The sequence below is a fragment of the Hyperoodon ampullatus genome (assembly GCF_949752795.1).
Source record: "Hyperoodon ampullatus genome assembly, chromosome: 10".
NCBI lineage: Eukaryota > Metazoa > Chordata > Mammalia > Artiodactyla > Ziphiidae > Hyperoodon > Hyperoodon ampullatus.
In genome coordinates, this window is record NC_136923.1 from 20,737,637 (window position 1) to 20,760,263 (window position 22,627).

The 22,627-nt window shown below is 37.4% G+C and overlaps 1 protein-coding gene across 1 annotated transcript in view; it reads left to right on the forward strand.

Annotated features, from left to right (window-relative positions):
* Positions 1–668: 668 nt before the first annotated feature.
* Positions 669–22,627, forward strand: part of MDFIC2 (MyoD family inhibitor domain containing 2) — a gene marked incomplete at both ends in the record, with an annotated part of 99,542 nt that continues 77,583 nt past the window's right edge. Inside the window, one exon of the mRNA XM_079712578.1 lies at positions 669–756. Coding sequence (XP_079568704.1) covers positions 669–756 — 88 coding nt within the window. The remainder of the gene's footprint in view (positions 757–22,627) is intronic.

Sequence of the window (22,627 nt, forward strand, 5' to 3'; positions counted from 1 at the left end):
GGACATTGAGAGACAAGAAGGGAGGCTGCCCAGAGCATCGGCACGCTGCTCCCCTGTCCCACGCCTTGGGCCTCCTCCCTTAGGAACAAACAGGTAAGTACACCGAGCTGCTGATGCAAGTGGGGCATCCTAGCTCACTGCGATCAAGCCATGGAGGAAGTCAAGAGCAATGTACTGAGAATGCCTAATAGGTCTCAACACCTTCAGGAAGCTCAGCTTGGCCTGGCTGAGGTCATAAGGTTCTCCTACCCAGCACATTGCTGAAAAGTCCTTTGGTGTTTATTAGTCTTTCTAGCTTTGCACGTCACTTTGCAGCATGCTTTTCTCTAGGCTATTAAGAAATGCATTAGAACAGCCACTGAATGTTTGGGTTTTGACAAATCTGGGGCTACTTGTTCATCTGTTTTCCTTTCGTATTCAGAAATCAGAGCTTACAGCAATCTTGACTGCTGAAAAGTGAAATATCATCTAAAGTTTCGTTTTCAATGTCAGTGTTGTAAAATACTATACATGGATAAAATGTAAGACTTAACGCTAGACAGGAAGCTGAAAAACTACAGAGATAAAATGTTCCTATAATATGATAGTCGTCTCTAAATATAAGGCTCCGTGTTATAAATTTGGGTTCTTAATGAATTTTTTATATAACCAATTCTGTTTCCACTTAGATGTCAGAAACTGAGCTGGAAAAGATAAAAGTCAGAACAGCTGAGCATTTTGAAAATGACAAAAATAACATTTCTTGGTTGAAGGAAGGTAAGTCCTCTTGCTGTTGATTTTCTATCAATGTGAGAATTGTGCTTTTGTTTATAAGCAAAAAAGAGTGTGGAAGAAGGAAGAAAAATGTCCCAGCATTTCAAATGACATTAATACTTCTGATTTTCTTTCTTTCTTTTTTTTTTTTTGGCCTAAGTGGTAGTTTGAGGGTGTTTAGTATTGAAATGCTTTTTGTATTCCTTAGACTGCAGAGGTCACTCAGATGATTTTATGGGTAAGAGGATATACATTTTCAATTCAAATACACGTTACCTGTGAGGTTCTTGTTGTGCTGGAGAATTTTCTCCCTTGTAGCCAGGAAGATGAAATAATTTGAGGACAAGTATTTTGTAAATAATAATCACAGAAAGGAGTGCAGGCTGTAGGAAGTCATGTCTACAAATAGAATTGCCATTCACTGCAATTACAGAAACCACCTTCCCCCGGGAGAGCACTGTCAGCCACAAGCATGACGTGCGTAAGATGCTTGCTTGAAATACACACACAAATCGATATGTCCTCCTCGGAGAAGTACAAATATGTGTACTTCGAAAATACATATAAACTCATGATTATTTACTAGAAGGTTTGGTTTCATAATCTTTTCTTTTTATGAACATCTTTAATGTCTTTAATCTTTTTATGAACATCTTTAAAAGGAAACCAACTTGATATTCTATCTAAATAGATAAGTTGTGTCTTTTACCTCATTTCCTGAATCTATTCCACTGTTAAAAGACAGCTCTTAAGTTGCTGCCATGCCTCCAAATTGTTTTCTAAGGTCACAGGAGACTTTAATATATATGTCAAGTAAGTTCTACAACACCAATAATAATAATCATCATAATGACATCAAACACGATGACAATGTGCATTAGTGATTATGCTGAATCATCACAACAACCCTAGGAAGCATTAATCGCTCCTAATATTCAGGTAAGAAAATAGAGTCTCAAAGAGTTTAAGTCAATTGCCTAAAATTACAAAATTAGGAAGTAACAGAGCGGGGATTTGATCCCAGACTGTGTGACTCCATAGCATACAAATTGAACTACCACCTTACACAGTGTTTCATAGAAAAGATGTTTAAGTTACTTGTCAGGACATGATCTGTGCTCAGAAAGTTTTCCTAAAGTGTTTAAATCAACACCTCCACCTTCACACGTACTCTTCCATCCACTCTTATTCTTAATCCTGCTTTACCCCATCCTCATTTTTTAACTGTTCACTTTTAAAAAAAAAGATTATTCTTCTGCCCCAGGGCCCCATAATCAAATTTAATAGCTGGAACTCATCTCCAGTGAAGACTTTATTTCAGGATAAAAGTGGGTACAGACATGTATTCTCAGAATCATTCCCTTCAAAAAGCCACAGAGCTAAGAAATTCTCTCAGTTCTTTTTATTAAACAATCTTTTAAATAGAATCTTAAAAAGAACAATATAGAAGTAAAAAAACTGAACTCAGGCTAAAGATCCCTCTGTGTTTTTCTTGAGAAGACCAAGCCCGCAAAGACAGAGAAGTTCTTCACTGTGACTTATAGTGTAGTTTATCTTATTTCTTTTGCTTCAATTGCCCATGCTATAGATGTCTCATAGAGAAATAATGACAAAAATTGATATACCAGTCATTTGTTTCCTGAAGAATTTCCATTTTAAAAAATTGTCTCCATTAAGTACAATTTAGGATTAAATTCTTATAATCTACAAAATCTAACTTCCTAGGTGACCTGTTTTAGCCCACTTGGACACTTCACTTAAGCTACACTCAAATTATTTTTACTGTATCATAAAAGGGATTCGAGCCAGATGCAAGATGACAACATCTTAATTGGGAATTACCAGGATGAGTTAGTTTTTGAACATAAATTTTTTTTTTTTTTTTAGTGTTAAGAAAAAGGATCTATGTTGGCTTTTTTTTTCTTTTTCTTTTCTTTTTAAAGCAAGCTGGTGCAATGGGAAGTGCAGAGGATTTAAAGTCAGGCAGGTGAAGGTTTAAATTTTCAGCTCGGCTGTTTACTAGCTGTTTGGCTGTGCCATGTTGCTTAACCTCTCTGAGCTTCAGATTCCTTAGCCAAGGACTATAACACCTACTTTGTGAAATTATGGGGGGGAGAGATCTTATTACTTTTGTGTCTTTCTTTCCTCTTTAAAGCATGATTCAAAATAATATAACGTTTTTTTGAGATCCTGGTTCACACTTTGAACAATCTGCACTAGTACCAGCGCTGTATATTTTAATAGCTTTGTCAACAGAAAGGACCTCTATAAAGATGCAAAGAGGCAGTTTATTTGGGATCTTAGAATTGCAATTTGGGGAATCACAGATTCCGGGGGAATCACAGATTCTGGAGGAATCCAGAATAGTGTCTCAACAGAGGAAAACGGGCAGGGGGTTTTATGGAAAAAAGGAGGAAGTTCATGCAGGCTTAGACAAGTTGTTTAACAGTGATTTGGATTGGAGGGTAAATTTGTTCCATATATACAACTGGGTTATCAAGCACGTCTCATCCCTTACTAGGGAAAGATAGGGTTTCCTAGTCCAAAGAAAGTCCAGTTCTCAGCATTATTGTTTCCTTTTGGCAATTCAGCAACTATTCAGCAGCTTTATTTTTGAGTGTTCAGCCAAAGTTCAGCATGGACAGCAAACACAGAGGTCCTTCTTGACGCTTCAGTCATTCCTGCCATTGTTTCTCTCACAGCATTTTATATAAATTCCTTCCCGTGGTCCCTACAACCATTTGGTGTGCAGTAGTATTGTCCCATTTTACAGATTAAAAGACCGAGGCTCAGAGAAACTAGATCTTGCTCAAACTCACAGAGCTGTTAAGTGGCAAACTGAATCTTGAACCCAAATCTTCCAAATTCTGTTCTTTGCCTTAAACCACTTTGTCACAATGCCTTCTCCAACAGTTATCAGTATCTGAAATTTATCAACCCCCCTCCCCCTTAAAAAAGAAAAAGAAATACAGTCATCCCTCAGTATCTGCAGGAGGATTGGTTCCAGGACCTTTTGCAGATACCAAAATCCAAGGATGCTCAAGTCTCTTACACAAAATGGCATGGTACAGTCAGCCCTCTGTATCCACAGTTGCAGAACCCACAGACAGGAAGGACTGACTGAAGAGACTGGAAAGTGGTTCAAAAGTTTTTTGCATGACGAGCAAAAGTAATTGCTTCTCCCGTCACAGTGCCTCTTGCCTCCCTCTGCAATTCCAGCTGGATACTGGCCACGTTTAAAACATAGGGAATCACAGCACTGCCCTATTAGGGTTGCAGCAAGCACTCGCTGGCATAATCTACATAAACCACTGAGCACAGTACCTGACCTCAGAGTGAGCATGGGACCAACAGGAGTTAGCACCACGACTGTCAACCTGAGTACTGATACTCTAACTTCTCACCTTCAAACATTCAGTCAATTTATCCAATTCGAGTCAACATTTATTAACAGCGGTATCACTGGAGACAAGGCATGAGCATAACAGAGAACAATTTTAAAATATGAAAGAAGGAAAGAAACACAGCCCTGCACTCAAGAATTTTATCGAATTGTTCTGCTTTCCCCTGAAAGGTGAAGAGGTTCTTATTTGCCTTCTACTTTCTCTCCTATGGACCATGGGCCTGATGGCCTCGGCAATGGTGTCAAAGAGCTGCTTAAAGCAACATCCAGAGCTTTTATTAACAATTAGGGTAAATGGTGTTTAAGAAACGCACCAATAAACCTGAAAATGCACCCGGAGTCAAGTTAACTGAATCCTATTTTACCTTCTATCAAACTACCTGGCAATCTTGTACCATTATTCGTCATCTTGCCTTTAAATTCCTGACTTCTCAAATTTTAGATTGATCAAATTCTTGGGTCCCAACTTAAGGAATTCAGGAGGATACAGGTGGAGCCCAGATAAATGGTTAAGAGCAAGTAACACGAAGTAACATGTTCAGGGACCATACCTGGGGAAACCCTGTTTTAAGAAAATCAGAGAAACAAAATATGATTGTGAAATATGCACCAGGCAAGATGAACTGTACTGTGTAACTGTGGACCAAAGTGGTCTAGAAAGGCCAGTCTTGAAGATGGTCATCCTCTATTGGCACAGGTGAAGAGGAGTAATGCTGGGTGCAAATCACAGGCTGCATGATGCCCGCTTTGGCACTAGGGAAATGGGCATTTGGACTAGTTACCTGCGTATGGATTAACACAAAACAAGGAGGCCAGAAAGACTGAGTTCCAACTATAGGTTAAGTCGTTAGTTGGACATGGGTTCTAAGTTGTCACTGCAGGTCTGAGGTCAGGGACTAATATACTGAAGCGTCATTTAAATCTGTAACTGGAGTGCAAAGTGGGATTAGGCAGGCAGAGGAAACTTTAAGGCAAGGGGGATGTTGATGGCTAAGACAGCAATGCATTCAGTAGCCCTGAAGTGAGGACAACACGACCAGCATGAAAGTCATAACAAGGAGAAGAAAATAGGCCCATACGTGAAAAAGGTTACAAAGGAAAAATTGATATAACATAGAAATTGGGGGGGGGGAATTACAGGTGGAATAAGATGGCATGTAACACCCCATTAAACCAGGGAGCATTCTGGGTAAGCATTTCAGTGCTCGTTCCTTACACTATTTGATAGGGAAGAGAAACATCAGAATGAAGGGATGGAAGCCTTTAAATTGTTGCCATCTGCAGTTTAAAATCACAGCATCACCAGTGTTTGAACTGCACACGATTTCTTAGAGTGTCTCCTGATTTTTCAGGAGAAAGTGGATTTCTATATGAAATCTCCTGATTTCTAAAGGTTAAATAATAACAATTAACAACAACAAACAACAATTACAAGAAAGGGCCATGCAGAACAAATGAAACCAGGTTCTGTGAGTCTATTTCAGCCCATGGGCTACCAGTGTGTAACTTCTGTTCTAAGAGCTTGTATCTCTTAACAAAATCTAGTACAATTTCCTAAAAACTGGTTTTCCATAAATATATATATATATATACACACAAAGTCAAAACAATGGTGTGACCTAAAAAGTGTGAAGTTAAGCAGATCGAAATAAAACCGTTTGTCCTTCAGAAGACTAGCTCTCTGTAACGGTTTTAGTGGAGCAGTCTCTTTATGAGTGTAATAAATAGAGGGAAGAATAAAATTATCCCAAGTTACAAGTGTGCCCTCAATGTACGAAGCATAGTTTTATAATCTTCTAACCTGATGCTGACTCGGTCCCATACCTGCTACACTGGGTGGGCCCCAGAGGGAAAATTCATATTAGAGAAAATACTTGATTTTTAAAAAATGGCCAGGGGGTGGGGACAGGGAGAGGGCAATGAATAAGCTTTCTCTCACTTTCCAAAAAGGTCAGGAAGAAAAGAGCCTGGGAGTTGAGAATTCTGTAGTAACTCAGAACAAACTACAGATCCTTTTCTGTAAGCAGTCACATGGTGACTACTGTCTTTGGTGATTTCAAAATTATTATTTAGAGACATTTTAAAGGAGACTTCCCTAAACTTATTTAGTATTGATGTAGAGGAGTCAAGTCACCAATGAGCTGGCATCTTGAATACAGTGGTTATTATTTAATCAAAATTCAGGAGTATTAGAGACTGATATTCCAAGATACTGGAAAACATCCAAGAGGTCCAAAAAGCCATGTTACACAAATTTCCTTCTCAATATAATGCAAAACCTCAAATCCATAACACAAAAATCCCAGCTCATTCTTTTTTTTTAGTTTTTTTTTTTTTCAATTCTAGAAATAGTTGTTCAGTGTTTTTTTTTAATATTTACTTATTTGGCTGTGCCAGGTCCTAGTTGCGGCACATGGGATCTTTAGTTGCGGCATGTGGGGTTTAGCTCCCTTTACCAGGGATTGAACCCAGGCCCCCCGCATTGGGAGCTCGGAGTCTTAGCCACTGGACCGCCAGGGAAGTCCCCCCCAGCTCATTCTTGATTCAGGTTTGTTTGCAAATGAGATAGAGAAAGTATAAATCTTACATTTATTGACATTCATAAATTCACTCAATTTCCCTTGATTCTAAGTGAAGACAGTTCACTTTGTTTGCTCAGAAAAATAGTTTCAGATCTTGAGCATTAAGACAATTCCAAAATGCATACTTTATACAATTCCACAAGCATTTGATGAAGCTCCTCTTGAATTCACAGATAACATATTAGGCGAAGAAACAAAGATGTCAAAAAAATGAAAACACCACAGGTTTGGCCCTCAAGGAACTCATGTATTTCAGTGCTTTATTATAATGACTAAATATTAATCCATGCTAATTCGCTTATTCAGATAATTTTCATTTTTAAAAGGGCTACTTTTGTGTGTCTAGCTTAAAAATTAAGCCACACTAACGCCTATTTTAAATTGTTAATTTCCACCAATAGCATATCTTAGTTTCCTTTTACTATGTACACACAGGAAACAGAATCATTAGCTCTTGTTTCTGAGGTCTCCATGAACTTGTGAAAATGTGTTACCTAATAACCAAAATACAGGTAAGAAGAAGGTAATAGTCAAATAGAATGTTGTGCTGTTTTTAACCAGAGCTGAAAGGCGAAATTATATGTGAAAATATGTCCTCGCAAGTCACATAAAGAAGTAAAATAAGCACAAGATAATTTCACAGGGTAATTGTTTTGAAGCTTTACAACAAGATGATGTGATAGAAATTGGTGTGGGGAACTGTCCTTGAGAATCAGTGGTCAGAGAAGTTCTGAAGGAGAGAGATTTGAGTGGAGACTTAAATGACAAGAAGAAGCCAGCTGTGCAAAAATCTGGGAAGAGCATTCCAACAGGAAAAAGATCCTGTTTAAAGATAGTATGGCTCAGAATGGCTGGATGAGAAGGAAGGAAGGAGGAAGAAAGGGAAGGAAGAAAAAAAAGGAAATGAGGGAGTAAGGAAGGGAAAGAGGAAGAAAAGGGCTCAAGTTGCAAATAATGTAGAACCTTGCTGGTCACAGTCAGGAATTTAGGTGTTTTTCCTTAATTTGAATTAGAAGGCACTGCAGATTCTAAGCAGGGGAATAAAAGGACTCATTTATACTGGATGTGGTAAAGAGCGTACTCGGAAATAAAACAGAAGACACTGCAGTTAACCAAGCAAAAGATGGTAAGTGGGATAGGATAAAACTGTGAAGGTGAAAGAGGTAGAATAGGATTCAGGACCTATTTTGGAGGTAGAGCCAACTGAACTGGCTGGTGCCCTGGTGTGGGTCAACAGAAAGAAGGGAGGCAAGGCTGACTCCTGGCTTGAGACACTGCATGATGGTAATGCTGCATGAAGAATAAGAGAGGGCTTCCCTGGTGGCGCAGTGGTTGAGAGTCCGCCTGCCGATGCAGGGGACACGGGTTCGTGCCCTGGTCCGGGAAGATCCCACATGCTGCGGAGCAGCTGGGCCCGTGAGCCATGGCCGCTGAGCCTGCGCGTCCAGAGCCTGTGCTCCGCAACGGGAGAGGCCACAGCAGTGAGAGGCCCACCTACCGAAAATTAAAAAAAAAAAAAAAAAAAAAAGAATAAGAGCAAAACTGACAGGAGATGGGAGAATCAGAAGATCTGGGTGGGTCAGGTTAAGTGTGAAATGCTGAAGATAATCCCCGTGAAGATTATCAATTGGGCAACAGGATATATGAGATCAGTGCCCAGTTTAAGTAACGCTGACAGGGAAAGCTGGCTAGAGATTTTGCTTTAGACCCGAAGATTGAGAAAGCATCTACTGATGGGAGAGCACAGGAAATGAAATACAATTTCAAGTAGAAATACAATTTCTTTCAAGGCAGGAAAGAACATGGCATGTGCCATGAAGTGAACAAAAACAAGAAGGGCTGGAGCATCTTGACCCAAAGGAAGGTTGGCATTTGATGAGTGCGGGGAGTTTGCCCAGGAACCAAGCCTCAAGCCTTTCAGAGACCTTGGTCAGTCAGCATCTTGGATTCCAATGAACTCTCTACCCTGGAAATGCCTACTAGAGATATATTTTATCTTGTAGTAAAATATAACCCACTGCATTCTATTCTCAAAAGAAAATTAGGTAAAGGACTATGAAAGGATAACATACTACTTTCAAGATCTAACAATGATAAAATGAAGCTTTAATAGTTTGTATTAGTTCTCCAGAGAATCAGAACCAATAGGATAGGTAGGTAGATAGACAGATAGATAGATAGAAGATAGATGAATGGATGGATAGATAGATAATAAAGGATTTATTATGAGGCACTTGTTTATACAATTATGGAGGCTGAGCAGTCCCACGATCTGCTGTCTGGAAGCTGGAGGCTCAGGAAAGCAGGTGGAGTAGCTCCAGGCCAAGCCCCAAGTTCTGAGAGCCAGTGGTGTAAATCCTGGTCCAAGTAAGGAGTTCTGAGAACTAGCGGTTCTGATGTCCACGGGCAGGAGATGGACGTCCTAGCTCCAGTGGAGACAGAAAATATGCCCTTCCTCTTTCTTTTTGTTCTATTTATCCCTTAACCCACTCTGGAAAGAGATTTTCTCTAATCAGACTATCAATTCAAGTGCCAATCTATTCCCTGAAATAACTTCATGTACACACCCAGAAATAATGTTTTACCAGCTCCCTGGGTATCCCTTAGCCCAGCCAACTTGACACATAAAATTAATCATCACATCGTTTTTGAGAGGAAAGTAACAGATACTTTTTCTAGTTAAATAAATGAAGAGCAGTATTTATTGGAAGGCTGGGAGTCAGTTTGCAGTCTACAAGGAAAATTCAGGTCCAGGATGGACAGGAAGTAATCTAGCTCTGGTGATCCAGATAGCAAGATTTAACAATATATTCAGGTCACCATTCCTGAAACATTAGCTCCACACACTTTTTCTGTCCTCTCATCCTCCTGTACTCAAGACTCCAAATCTCAAGGAAGAAAGCTCAACAGATTTGTCCATGAGTCCCCATCCTGGCTAGGCAGGGCAGGAAACCGTGACTGACAGCGCCACAAGGCTACGCATAATGGGGGAGAGATGTTTCTTCAGAAGAAATTCAGTATGCTAGCACCAGAATGAAAGGAGAACAGATGCTGTGTGGCTTCCAAATAATGTCTACTCTACGAGACAGTACCCACGATTTTCAGTGCTTTGCTCCACAAGGGATAATATTTTCTTAAGAACCTGACATGTGCTGCTGATGGAACACTGAACATTTCAGGAAGTAGCGTATTTACTTTAAATGTATTGGTCTTCTACCGAAGTTCAAATGTCAGAATCATTTTCTTTCTCTGATAACCTTATTTTATGTTGAGAAAGTCCAGTAAAAGATGAGATCTGTGTTCTCATAGGTCAACAAATTAAATTCACATGGCACATCCTACAGCTGATGGTTGAAATTTCTTTCCAACTAAGCCTATAAAGTGGTAAGTTCATTTCTTATAAAATGATGATGTTGATCCCAACGGAATGGAAGGCCTAGAAGATGCCATGTCAGCCTTGAGACTATGACCAGATGAATTCATCAGTGCAAAGTCCCTATAAGTTGTTAAACAGCAGATTTAAACACTCTCTTTCAATGATGATAGGGCAGTACATCAAATCCAGAATGATCTTAGCTCACCATTATTAACTGCAATTTTATGAACTCGGAGTGAAGCCATCTGTAGAAACTGGGAACCAATCTTTCCTGTCTCAACAGGAAAATGAAAGTTGTAGCTAACTAGAAACTTCAAGAGATTTACTCGTTTCAACTGAGATTTTTCAGGAGACTCATTTTCCTCTATGTCACAACAGCTGTTGGTGTGATTCACTTAATCAACATTAGTATAAAGAGCAATCTTATAGGGAGAGAAACAGTCCCCTATGTTCTATGGCTCAGGAATAAGGACATTCCATTTCTTGTAAATTCCACAAAGAGATACTTTATTTTTATATGATTATGGCCCATTTCTTTCAGCTTAGGAACAGCATGTAGAGGGAATATACTCTCTAATAAAACGTACCTGCGCTAGGTGTGCACCAGACCATTAGTACAAAAAGGAATGTGAAGAGAGCAAATGAAGACATCAGTCTACAGACATAAATCACTTCAACCATTTTAGCCATTATTTAAGCCTGTCGAAATGTAAATGCGCAGCAAAGACAAAAAGCAAGGGCAATGACATAGTTTTGCCAGCGTATAACTTCAAGAAAAAAGAGAAGGGATAACTCCTAGAGGCATAGTATTAAATAAGACATCAGGCAATTTCTCCTCTTGAGCTGAATTTCCACACTAGTATGGATTTGAAAAGACACAGCTACCTTGCAGAAGGTAAGAAAGGTGCTTCATGATGTCTAATCTCAAACAACTGACAATAGGAGAGGAAAATCTGCATTTTAGCTCCTTCATTTGCTGATTTTATTTTCTTTATTATATTTAGAATATTCAGCATTATAGACTGGAAACCAAATTTCTCCCAGAGTTGACAAAAGATATATGTCAACACTAAAACATCCTGAATGTAAATTTCATTAAAATATGTAAAGTTTCTATAAATAAACTCTTCTGAAGAAAAAATTCATCAAAAATTATATTCCATCTACGTTCAATAAAAAAAAGAAAGATTCCACTCTATACACGTGTCTTAAAACTAATTTCTTAGACCACTATATGAAAACTCAGATTGATAAGACAAAGTATTCATACCATAAAAGAGGCATTTGTTTTGCAAAATAATATACAATTAAGTAGACCAAATCAACGAATGTTTTGATTTCCTGCAACGCAATGACTTAACACAAATAATATGTCATGATTCTTGGGCCCAAGGAACTTATAATTCAGTTGGAGAAACAAAATATCAACAACATATCCTGTGTGCCAGGATTCAGACAAGAGCAAGCTTTTCAACTTTATATGAAATATAGTACAATGTGCACAACCAATTTGGATGGAACTTTTCAGTATCATTCTCTCACACACCAAACCATACGGGTATACCTAATTCCTCAGATAAAGATTTCTCTTAAGATTAAAACAGAGCTTGTTGGTTTGCTATATATTTAATGGATTTAGCAGATTTCGGCCAAAACAACTGCACTAAAGATTCCCTTGAAAACAGGATTCATTTAAAAATATTAACTTAGATTTCTTACATAGTCTCTTAAAAGAAAAGAACTTTTTGTAAATATTCTTCAATTTATTACCCAGCCCTTTTTCTTAAAAGAAAAAAGAAAAGAAAAACAACTGATGTCCACATTTTAAAATGAGGAAAAACTATAACATGAAGAGATAAAGATACTTAATAAATAGTAAGGGAGTTCACTTTTCCAAGGGAAATTCTAATGTGAATGACTTATTTAGTGAAGAGGGAAAACTGCATTAAGGACTTTAAAAAAAAAAATAACAACACAACTTGGAGGCAAAATATATTCATAGGTCATGAATGCACTGGGGTGTCCAATACACTGTTAAACCTCTAAATTCTGTAGGCCAACAACCATTAATTAAGAAGCTACCCTCAGGCCTCTGGATTCTAGGACAAATTACGAAGTCTGAGTTCTAAACTCAATTCATCACTTCCTCTCTAACAGAAGAATGTACTCGTTGCTTCAGTTTTACTTAAGGACATCAGTCTTGTCTTGTAGTCCCCTAGCAGCTAGGAGAAATAACTTGTTCTCATCACTTCACAGGTTAACAGTGCTAACTGGAAATCGAATTTAATTTGTAAAAACACTGAACAGGGAAAAGTTACATGGTTAAGAATTATATATATAATTATATATTACATACATATAATATACATAGTTATATATAATACATATGTATATGGAACAAAATATTTTATTCCATCCTTCTCTCTGGCCTTCTAACAATATATTTATTGACTATCTTCTCTTTGTAAGACAACATAGTAGCTTCTTAGGAGAGAATCAGACATAAATAACACTCTAGGTGCCCGCAATCAGTGTATATGTGATATTGCAGAGGCCGGTAGTAGTTAAGGAAACTGCACCATAAGCCAACAGATTTAATAAAGCAGAACTGTTAAGTATTAGATTGCTAATTGCTCAAGGGCATGGGTGTATCCAGCTTATTTACTTCTATATTTGAGCATCCAGATAGCCCCTGGAACAGAGCAGATGCTCAAAAGTGATATGAATAAATGAAAGAATACATAAGTAAATTCCAAAGATGATATGATACTCAGAAGTGATATATGATATAAGAAAGAACACATCTACAATTCAGAAAAATCGGGGATGTGGCTGGGCTATAAATCATAAGTAGAGTAGGCAGTAGCATTACAAACTGATGGAATACTATGGTCTAAAGTGGAGACAGGAAAGTCTGGGGTGTTCAGAGAACAGTAGTTATGTTTTCCTGGGTAAAGGGTATGTGTGTGACAGTAGGAAATAAACATTGGCTCTATCATGAAGGACTTTTAGTACTAGGCTGAAGAGCATATTTGGAAAGTTCTAGGACAAAGAGAAGCTATCAAATGTATCTGGGCTGGGGGTTGGGAAGGCGGACAGGACCTAAAGATGGCAGAAAACTCTGTGCTTTAGAAAACATTTGTGATTTGAGCATCTTTATTTAACTGGATTAGAAGCATATAAATTGAGGGGAAGGGTAGAAACAGAGTGTTGCATCCACAGATGAGAAAGAATGACTTCTGCACTGGGCTACTGGTTGCCAGGACAATGGGAACAAAGGGACTGGCACCCAAGAGAGTGCTGGCCCCAATGCCTTGGCCATGGACTAGATGTTAGAGGGTAAGAGAAGGAGGAGTTGTCAGAGATTCTAGAAAACCTCAGGGTTGAAACTGGATTGCCTGTGTGTGTGTGTGTGTGTGTGTGTGTGTGTGTGTCCCCTTATGTAAGTAATCTGTTTCAGAAAAATTAGAAAACGCAAATGGCAAAAGATTACTCCAAATCTTAACACCTAGGGGTAGCCACTGTACATCTTTCCTTATATGTTTTATATGTGTACCAAAGTGTATATACACACACTAGTAAATTTAATGAAATTTGATTATGCAATATAATTAATATTGTGCTTTTCTTACTCATAAATGAATGTCAATACCTTTTCAGGTTAACAAATACAGATTTATAGCACCATGTCAATGGCTATACACATAGTACTCCATTACTGAAGTCAAAAACTATATGTCAACATTTCCTTACTTTCGGATATTTAGGTTGTTTCCAATTTCTTGCTTTGAAATCTCAAAAGAATACACTACAGCATCTATTGCAATTTCCTTTTAAACGGATTAACCAGAAGCACCTTGTGCATCCTCACACCTTATCTTTGGTTGTCAGGGAACCGTATGCAACGTACTGCACATCAGTGCTTCACTTTATGTTCATAACAGCCATGCTCAGGAAGAAAGTAAAGGTCAGAGAAATTTTAAAAATGAGGTCTAAAGTCACACAAGTAACAGATCACAGAACCAGATCTCAAACCAGGCATGCTGATCCTAAATCCAGTGTCTGTTCACCATAGACTCTGCTCTGAAATATACTTGAAGGTAGATAACCAATAATCCCTCACCTGCACTCATTATGACAAATAAAATTAAAGAAAACTGAAAAAGTTTGGGGAAGCCTTGTGGATAATGTATCTTTATTTTTTTATTTTTAATTTTTTTTAATTTATTTATTTTATTTTTGGCTGTGTTGGGTCTTCGCTGCGCGCGGGCTTTCTCTAGTTACGGTGAGCGGGGGCTACTCTTTGTTGTGGGGCACGGGCTTCTCACTGCCGTGGCTTCTCTTGTTGTGGAGCACAGGCTCTAGGCACATGGGCTTCAGTAGTTGTGGCACACAGGCTCAGTAATTGTGGCTCACGGGCTCTAGAGCGCAGGCTCAGTAGTTGTGGCACATGGGCTTAGTTGCTCCGTGGCATGTGGGATCTTCCTGGGCCAGGGATCAAACCCGTGTCTCCTGAGTTGGCAGGCAGATTCTTAACCACTGTGCCACCAGGGAAGCCTGATAATGCATCTTTAAACCTCTAATTCATTTAGTTGGATTCTCTAAACACCTGTCTTTAGCAAAGACATGGTGATTTAAATGGGAAAGAGGACTTAGTTATGACATTAGGCAAAGATTCAGAAGCCAACTTATCTACAGACTGTAGTGATTAAATAGTTCAGAATGAATTACAACATTGTAATATTGCTGCATTCATATTTAAGAGATAAAAGTTGGAGTTCAGTTCCCATAATATCCAGTCATTTAAGACACAAGAGAGTTAATCATGTTAATATCTTCCCACTGATGTTGGCTAACTAAAGAAAAAATATGGCTGATGGAGGAGGGAAGTGGAAATCTTATTTTGTTTGCTGACCTTTCTGAAACGAGCACTTGAAAATAAAACATATCACATCAAAGTGTGGGGGAAAAACAACTCCAGCGGCAGAATCAGCCATGATCAGATTAAGAAACAGCAATATATTTTTGCATGGCTAATAAACAGATCAAAAACCTGCAGACCTAAGGATATTTGGATGCCAAATCTAACTTTAATTTTCAAATATCCTTATCTGGTCTTACCATCTCTCCAGCAAGAAAATTACATTACACATAGCCCTGCTTTCTCATATTCAGCAAGTAGCATCCCACGGTCAACCTTAGATGTGACCTTAATTTTCCTTGCTATATTCAGAATTTTTAGAAATTTGTCCCCTTAAATCTTTAAATAGTAGGATTTAGCAAAGAATAAAAGACACCATTCTGTAAAAGCTTGAAGCCAGAAACAAACACAATGTACTGCAGACATGATGGATACTTCATCCATTGTATTTTTCAACCATAAATTAAATTCCATTGTACTTTGGTGATCAGAAGCCTGCTAGTTTACAATAATAATATTTTTAGTTAAAATTATAAATAACGCTATTTTTTTAGGTAATCCAATGACACTTAACAAATTACCTGAATTCTTACCATCTACCCCACCAACGTAAAACAACAACAATAACAAAATGCTTAGGGGATTTTAATTTCTCATTTCACATAATGGAGGAAAGTGAGTCAAGTATTTTCCCACCCTCTAAGAAGTTTAATGCAACTCCAAGAACTCTGATTACACAAATACACTTTCTGCTCCACAAGGCACCCAGACATACGCCATGAAAAGCATTCTCATTTCTGTCTAACCAATTGAAACTACAGTGATTATATGAAATTGGCATTAGTAATAAGAGAAGCTAAATGAATAACTTGAGGGTTAAACAGAAGTAGAGTCTAATTACAGCCCTCTAGTGGCTCAAATATCTAAACTGTTCATTTTCACCAAGACATCTAGTCTCTGTGGTCTGAAGCAATTTTCTTACAACCTTTATCTAAACTTTGCCTAGCATATTCAAGTAAACAGGTTGGATCTTTGGTTCTTTTGCTTTGTTTCTGTAAGGACTCATTTTACAATAACCAATGACTCAGAGTCAGACAAAATAATTTGCACAATTATTAAAATTGTCCAATATTAAATTCAACAAGGAGAGAATTGTGCTTAAATGTAAATTTTATTTGTCCTCTTTTTTAAAATAAGCAGAGACCAGAGAGAAATAGGTTTGTGTCATTTCAGATTTCCATAAGGAATAATATATACACTAATTAGTCAATCAAAAACCACTGGCAAAACCATAATATACTGGGGGTAGGGGTTGGAGAGGAGGGTATTGGACCAAAGCCTGGCAATAGGCTAGACCAGAGAGGCAGATCACAGTGTACTTATTAACTATGTGAAAGAAGTTACTTGAAGGGCAATGGAAAATATTAAACAGCCTTAAACACAGAGAGACCATTATTAGATTTGCCTTTTTTAAAGACCACTCTGGCAGCAGTGTGGTTGGGAGAGGCGGAAAGCAGATAGAAGGGTTCTGCTGTAGCCGAAGTAGAAATTTTTTAAACGACAATATGAATGAGAAGAGAAAATATGAGGATTCGTTGAAAATGACAATTGTCAGGACTTCCTGGTAACTTGGTTCTGGGGATGAAGGAGACAGACGTCAAAGACAGAATGCAAGTTGCTGGGTCAATTACCAAGCTCTTTGCTCAGTTGGAAACACAGGAACTGTAGTGTATCATTCACTTGCTGTGAGTTACATAACTAAATGGGTTTGGTTTTTTGTTAATTAGCTTAATTGAAGAAGTATGTCAACCAATGTCCAGGTGTTAGAAGTGTTGGGATCTAGAAATTGGAGTTGACTATTTCTTGGACTTCGGTTAACTAACATGAATTCCATCATATTTTCTGGTGGGCTCTGGGTGCAGAAGTTAATAGGGAGGAAGCAGCATGTTTAGAGTTCTTTCAGTCTCTTAGGGAGACAATAAGCTGAAGATCTGGAGAGGGAAAACAGCATAGGGTTTTAGTGAAGCTTCATGGCCTTTTATGTTTTAAATTTCAAGTTGTTCGGGGGCTTATGGGAAAAGGAAATCTAAGGTTGTAGTAGGTATAAACTACTCATTCATTTTCTCTTCACCTTATTACAAAGTAAAGAAAATGTTTTGATAAACAAGGCTTTCACCCTTTCCCCATCAGTAAAAATACTGCTGCTTGGAATGAAATCTAAGATGTAAAACAGATGTAGAATTCTGTTGATGTCTTTAACAAGGTGATTCACACATTAAACACAGTCTTAAATGGGGTACACAGAGGCTGTGAGGTTTGCAAATCAAGCTTGTTTCTATTTTTACACATAATTTACCTTTGTTGTTTCCATTAAGGTGAAAGAATATAAGGAGCAGGTATGAGGAGCAAAGAGAAGATAAATAGGGGGCATGTGTTTTTTTATCAAACCATACTTAGTTTCATTAAGTAAGGCCCATATCAACAACAAAAATGCAGCAAGATATTCAACATGATGATCAAGAGGTATCATGGATCAAAAATACAGCACTTTAAAATATTTCCATTGCAGTATTTATACCATTGGGAATGATGCTGTCAAGAGCCGAGTCTTTGGAACCACACTGACCTGTATTTAAAATCTGGTTCTACTCCTAATTAAACAGTAATCTTAGTCAAATCACTTAACATCCTTGAGCTTCAGTTTCCAAAGCTATAAATCAAAAATAATAAAGGCTGCATACACAGTGGATTGCCTACCCAACATCCGTTTTCCCCTTGTTCTAAGGAACCTCAATTTTGTTCAGAAACCCACCTATTTCATCACAGCCATGCATTTCCAGGGAGGCTGGCTCTATCAACAGTCCCAGGAGTGAAATGAATTCTGATTGGTTTAACCCAATCATGGTGGTCCCAATCGCCCTTACCGGTAATTGTTTTAGACAAGTTTGTGAAATAATTCAGGACAATGAGACGTGAATCTGCTGGAGACTTTTGGTAGAGGTTTTTGTTTTGTTTTATTTTGTATAAGGAAAGGTGAGTTGATTGCTTTGTTTATTTGTTTGTTTGTTTATTTATTCAGTTTTGTTCAGGTTTTAGGTTTTGGGGGACCCGAAGGAAGTTTACAAGAAAGGTTCTTTCCACTTTTGGATGCTGTTGAGTCTTTATGTGACGCCTGAAAGTGGGAAGCCACCTTATGGTCCTAAAGGGAAGTCAGCCTAATAATAAAGTCATGCGTCTGACCTAATAAATTAACACAGGGGAAAAAAAGGAAACAAAAATCTTACGAGTGTTGTCAAGCAGTTGAGGTAATCAGCCCTTGAGCCAACCTACCTCTGAAATTGACATGTGAGAAATAAATGACCTTTTTTTTAGGCAAGTTTTAGTTGGAATTTTCTGTTATTTGCAGCTGAAGGCTACTTTGCAGAATGAATAATAATGAATGAAAAGTACTGAGCACCCAATAATAACTACTGTCATTATTACTTTAACCTTTTTTTCTCATAGTCACTTTTTAGGTCTTTTTCTCCCTTTTCTTGACTCTTTGGAAACCATCAGGGAATGTGTGGTTTCTTATTCCTTTCTATATTCCCCTACATACCTACAACAGTGTTTATCAACAGTAAGTGCTTACAAATATTGTCAAAATGAAACAGAATTGAATCAAAGCATTTTCACACATTGTACTGTAAAGTCTATTAATGAACTAGAGTAGACAGATTTCATTAGCAAAAGAGGGTGTATTTTATAAAGAATAGTATGAGAAAAATCAATGTACTTTTTATTCTAAAGAATGATATATTTTTCATTCTAAAGAGAAATATAAATTTCCATGAACCAAGTTTCAAATGCTAGAGCAATACTATTTTGAACAAGTGACATTTCTAAAGCACTGAGAAAAAGAAATTCAGATGAGAAAACTTAAAACATGACAATGTCTTTGTAAAACCAAGCCGTACTCTTAATAAAAATTGATAAATATTAAAAATTCATTCAACTGTTGCCCAAAGTACCACCCTTGATCTTATATTCATATTCCTGAGTGATAGCTTGTGCTTTTTATATTTTTATGCTCCCTCTTTCATCAGATAACTCCACTCTTTCTTTCTGCCTCCAAGAGTCTCTTTAGGCCTCAATGTGTAACACAAAAGTAAATAAAGTGACGAAATAGAAAACAGCACAGTTAATTTTACCAATTAGCAAATATAAGCAAGCTCATAAGGAGGCCTTTTTTCCCTCTCTTTTCAGTAAGAGTCAGATATTCAGTCACCTTTTTTTCTTCCTTAAGACTTTCTGGATGAATATTAATGTCATAAAAAAAGAAATCCTGTTAACTTCTAGTGAAGTCTAGTGTTGTACCAAAAAAATCTTATCTGGGGACAAATCCCAAGCTAACACAGTTTTATATCACTGTAACATGCCAACTAAAGCAGAAGTGTTTTGTTTTCACTGACCTCTAACTAAACTTTCAATTCCCTTCAATCATAAAGGCAACATCACAATAATTGGCAACAACTGTGATTATGTGAACAACAGAAATCATGGATATTTTCACATCACCTTACAATTGTAACTGATATCTCAAAATGTTTATTTTTATCCCATCATTAGTTGTTCAATTTCTGTACTTATTGAATTTATGTGATAAAGATGCACATCTATTACTATATCAACAATTTTTAAATATTTTGATAACTATATGTAATTGGTTTCCTTATAATCCTATGGATTTTATTTTTATGCATTTAAAACATGACTCTGAGAAGTGGTTTATAGCCTTCACCAGACTTCCATGGCTCAAAAAAAAATGTTAAGGACCCCTGAACTAAGGAAATGCAAATGAGCAGAACACTTCCAAAAATCTAAAAAGTAAAGGGGGTGGAAGCAGAATCAGCTAAGACTGAACCTCTGCCCCTCCCATCATACAATATGCTACTTATTTCTTCTCAAACAACAAAAATCAAAGTCGATTACACTTTCCACAAGCAGCTTTCACTTCTTTCAAAAAGATAAATTCTTAAATTTTCAGAAATCAATTGTGCATATGTTTCTCCTGCATATGTTTGATAATTTTGAATCAAAAATATTTTAAGCTTATTTTGGAAAACTTAATTATATCAGACTTATACCCACCAGGGTAATTCTACCTTCAAAAGAAAATTTTTGAACAAAACTTCTATCTATCTATCTATTTATTTATTGCGGTACGCGGGCCTCTCACTGTTGTGGCCTCTCCCGTTGCGGAGCACAGGCTCCGGACGCGCAGGCTCAGAAGCCATGGCTCACGGGCCAAGCCGCTCTGCGGCATGTGGGATCTTCCTGGACCGGGGCACGAACCCGTGTCCCCTGCATCGGCAGGCAGACTCTCAACCACTGCGCCACCAGGGAAGCCCAAAACTTCTATTTTTAAATTACAATTCCAATGTGTAACCACGGAAAGGAAAGTGATTGTTTTTCACCTGCAAATTATAGATAGATAACACATATATCTATATGTAGATATATATGTAGTATATACGTCATCAAATATGTACTTTTAAACGTTTGCACATCATTAAAGAGGACATTTCATAGGGGAAAATACTGGAAATGAATTTTGATTTTGTCAAATTTTAAGGTGGTTTAAAAGTGCTATTGCTCAAAGAGAAGAAAATTCATCCCAATACAAGATATTCCTACATAAAAAATACATAAAAATACATAATAGATATGAAAGACTCCTACATAAAAAAGAAATCACAAGTTTGTGAACTTTCTTTTCTCAATATCTCTCAAATTAAAGGAGCCAGACAAACACAGCTTGAACTCCAACTCTGCAATTGCTTCCAGATTCACCCTTATTATGGTTAATAGTGATGAACAGTAAAGTAAGAGTAATTGCATTTACAAGGTGTCAGGCACACTAGTTGAAACTGTAGCTATAAAAGGAAACAAGGCAGGCACAGTAACTACACTGAGAGACACTGGTTTAGTAAGGCAGATATTATATAATGTAAATAATCGGTTAAATACAATTGTTAATATTATGAAGGAAAATCATATTGTGTATTATCTCACTTAATTCTTAAAACAACTCTGTGAGGTAGGTTATTATTATCTTCGTTTCATGAAAAGAAGCTTAAATTCAGAGACGTGGAGTAACTTTCCCCATGTCAAAAGGGGGCCACAGAGATACAAGTGTAACAGGAGAGGTTGAAACATACAAATTTAATTGTAGAGTAACAGCTTTATATTACAGTGGTGTTTAGCTTTCTGAGGGAAGACAGTGATTATTTATTCAGCTTTGAAACCATCATGTCTTGTATGTGATAGGTAAAACTTAAGTGAATGACAATAAAAGTAAATCACTGGACAAAATTTAAGAGGTAAAGAATGGGAGAACACAAAGTATTACACTCCTACATTCTGCTAGGAAGCCAAAGACAAGATCTGCCGACTGTACATTTTGGAAGAAGGTTACGTTCACCTTCCGTTAAAAAACAGAAAAAAGGTACTATTCTAGTGAGTGAGGTTTGTAACGGAGCAAGCTATGCCTGCGGAGGGACAGGCATAGGCGGGAAATCTCTGTGCGCCCTCTCAATTTTGTTGTAAACCTAAAACTGCTCTAAAAAATTCTCTTTACATTTTTTTCACAATAAACAATTAATAAATAAATAGACAAGGGAAATATTACATATTATTTACTATCTGATGAGCATCTACTATACGAGTAACAAATACATTGATCTTGAACTCTTTGGTTCTAATCGGCTGTCAGTAACTCTTAGGAGGGCTGTGCTGAAGAGCATTCTGAGTGGGGTAAGGGTAGCAACGCTGTACTGAGTACCGGAGGGGAGAATGACAGGATGCTTGCCAACGATTTGCCATTCCTGGCTATTGATGTTGTGATACTGTGCTAAGGGAACTGTCCTTTCTCAGGAGAATCTCAGAGTGTAGCAGGAGATAAGCTCAAAGAAAGAGAAAAAGCACAGGACACTGTGACAAGTACAGGAACAGATCTATGTTCAAGATTCTAGGTCAGTCCAGAGAAGGGAGATAGGAGTTCTGCCTGCAGTTATCAGTAACTTGATTTATTAGTTATAATAACAATAACAGTGTAATATATTGCAAGCTAACAATCTGTCCAGCACTGTACTAATTACTTACATGTCTTAAGTCACAAAATTCTCTCAAAATTCATGTGAGATGGCTGCTATTATTATCCGCAAAAAACTGAGAAACAGTTGAGAAAACTGAACTCTAGATAATATAATTAACTTGCCCAAGATCAATACATGGTAGGTGGGGAACTGGAGTGCAAACCTCACATGGTCCAGAGCCCAAGATGCTACCCATTAAAATATGTGAAAAATACTTTTTTTTTTTTTTGCACTGGGTGCGTTTCCTCCAGAGATAAGTAAAATTACTTTAAGAATATTCTTTTCCTTAGTAAGAAGCAAGTAATTTGGAACCACAGTGATTTAAGTTTAACCCACATAACATTGTCAATGAAACTTCAAAAACATGGATCAGCTATACCAATTCATTAACTCTTGATGTTTGTCACTCTTCAAGGAATTCTTTTTTTGTTTGTTTTTGCTTTGTTTTCACATAGG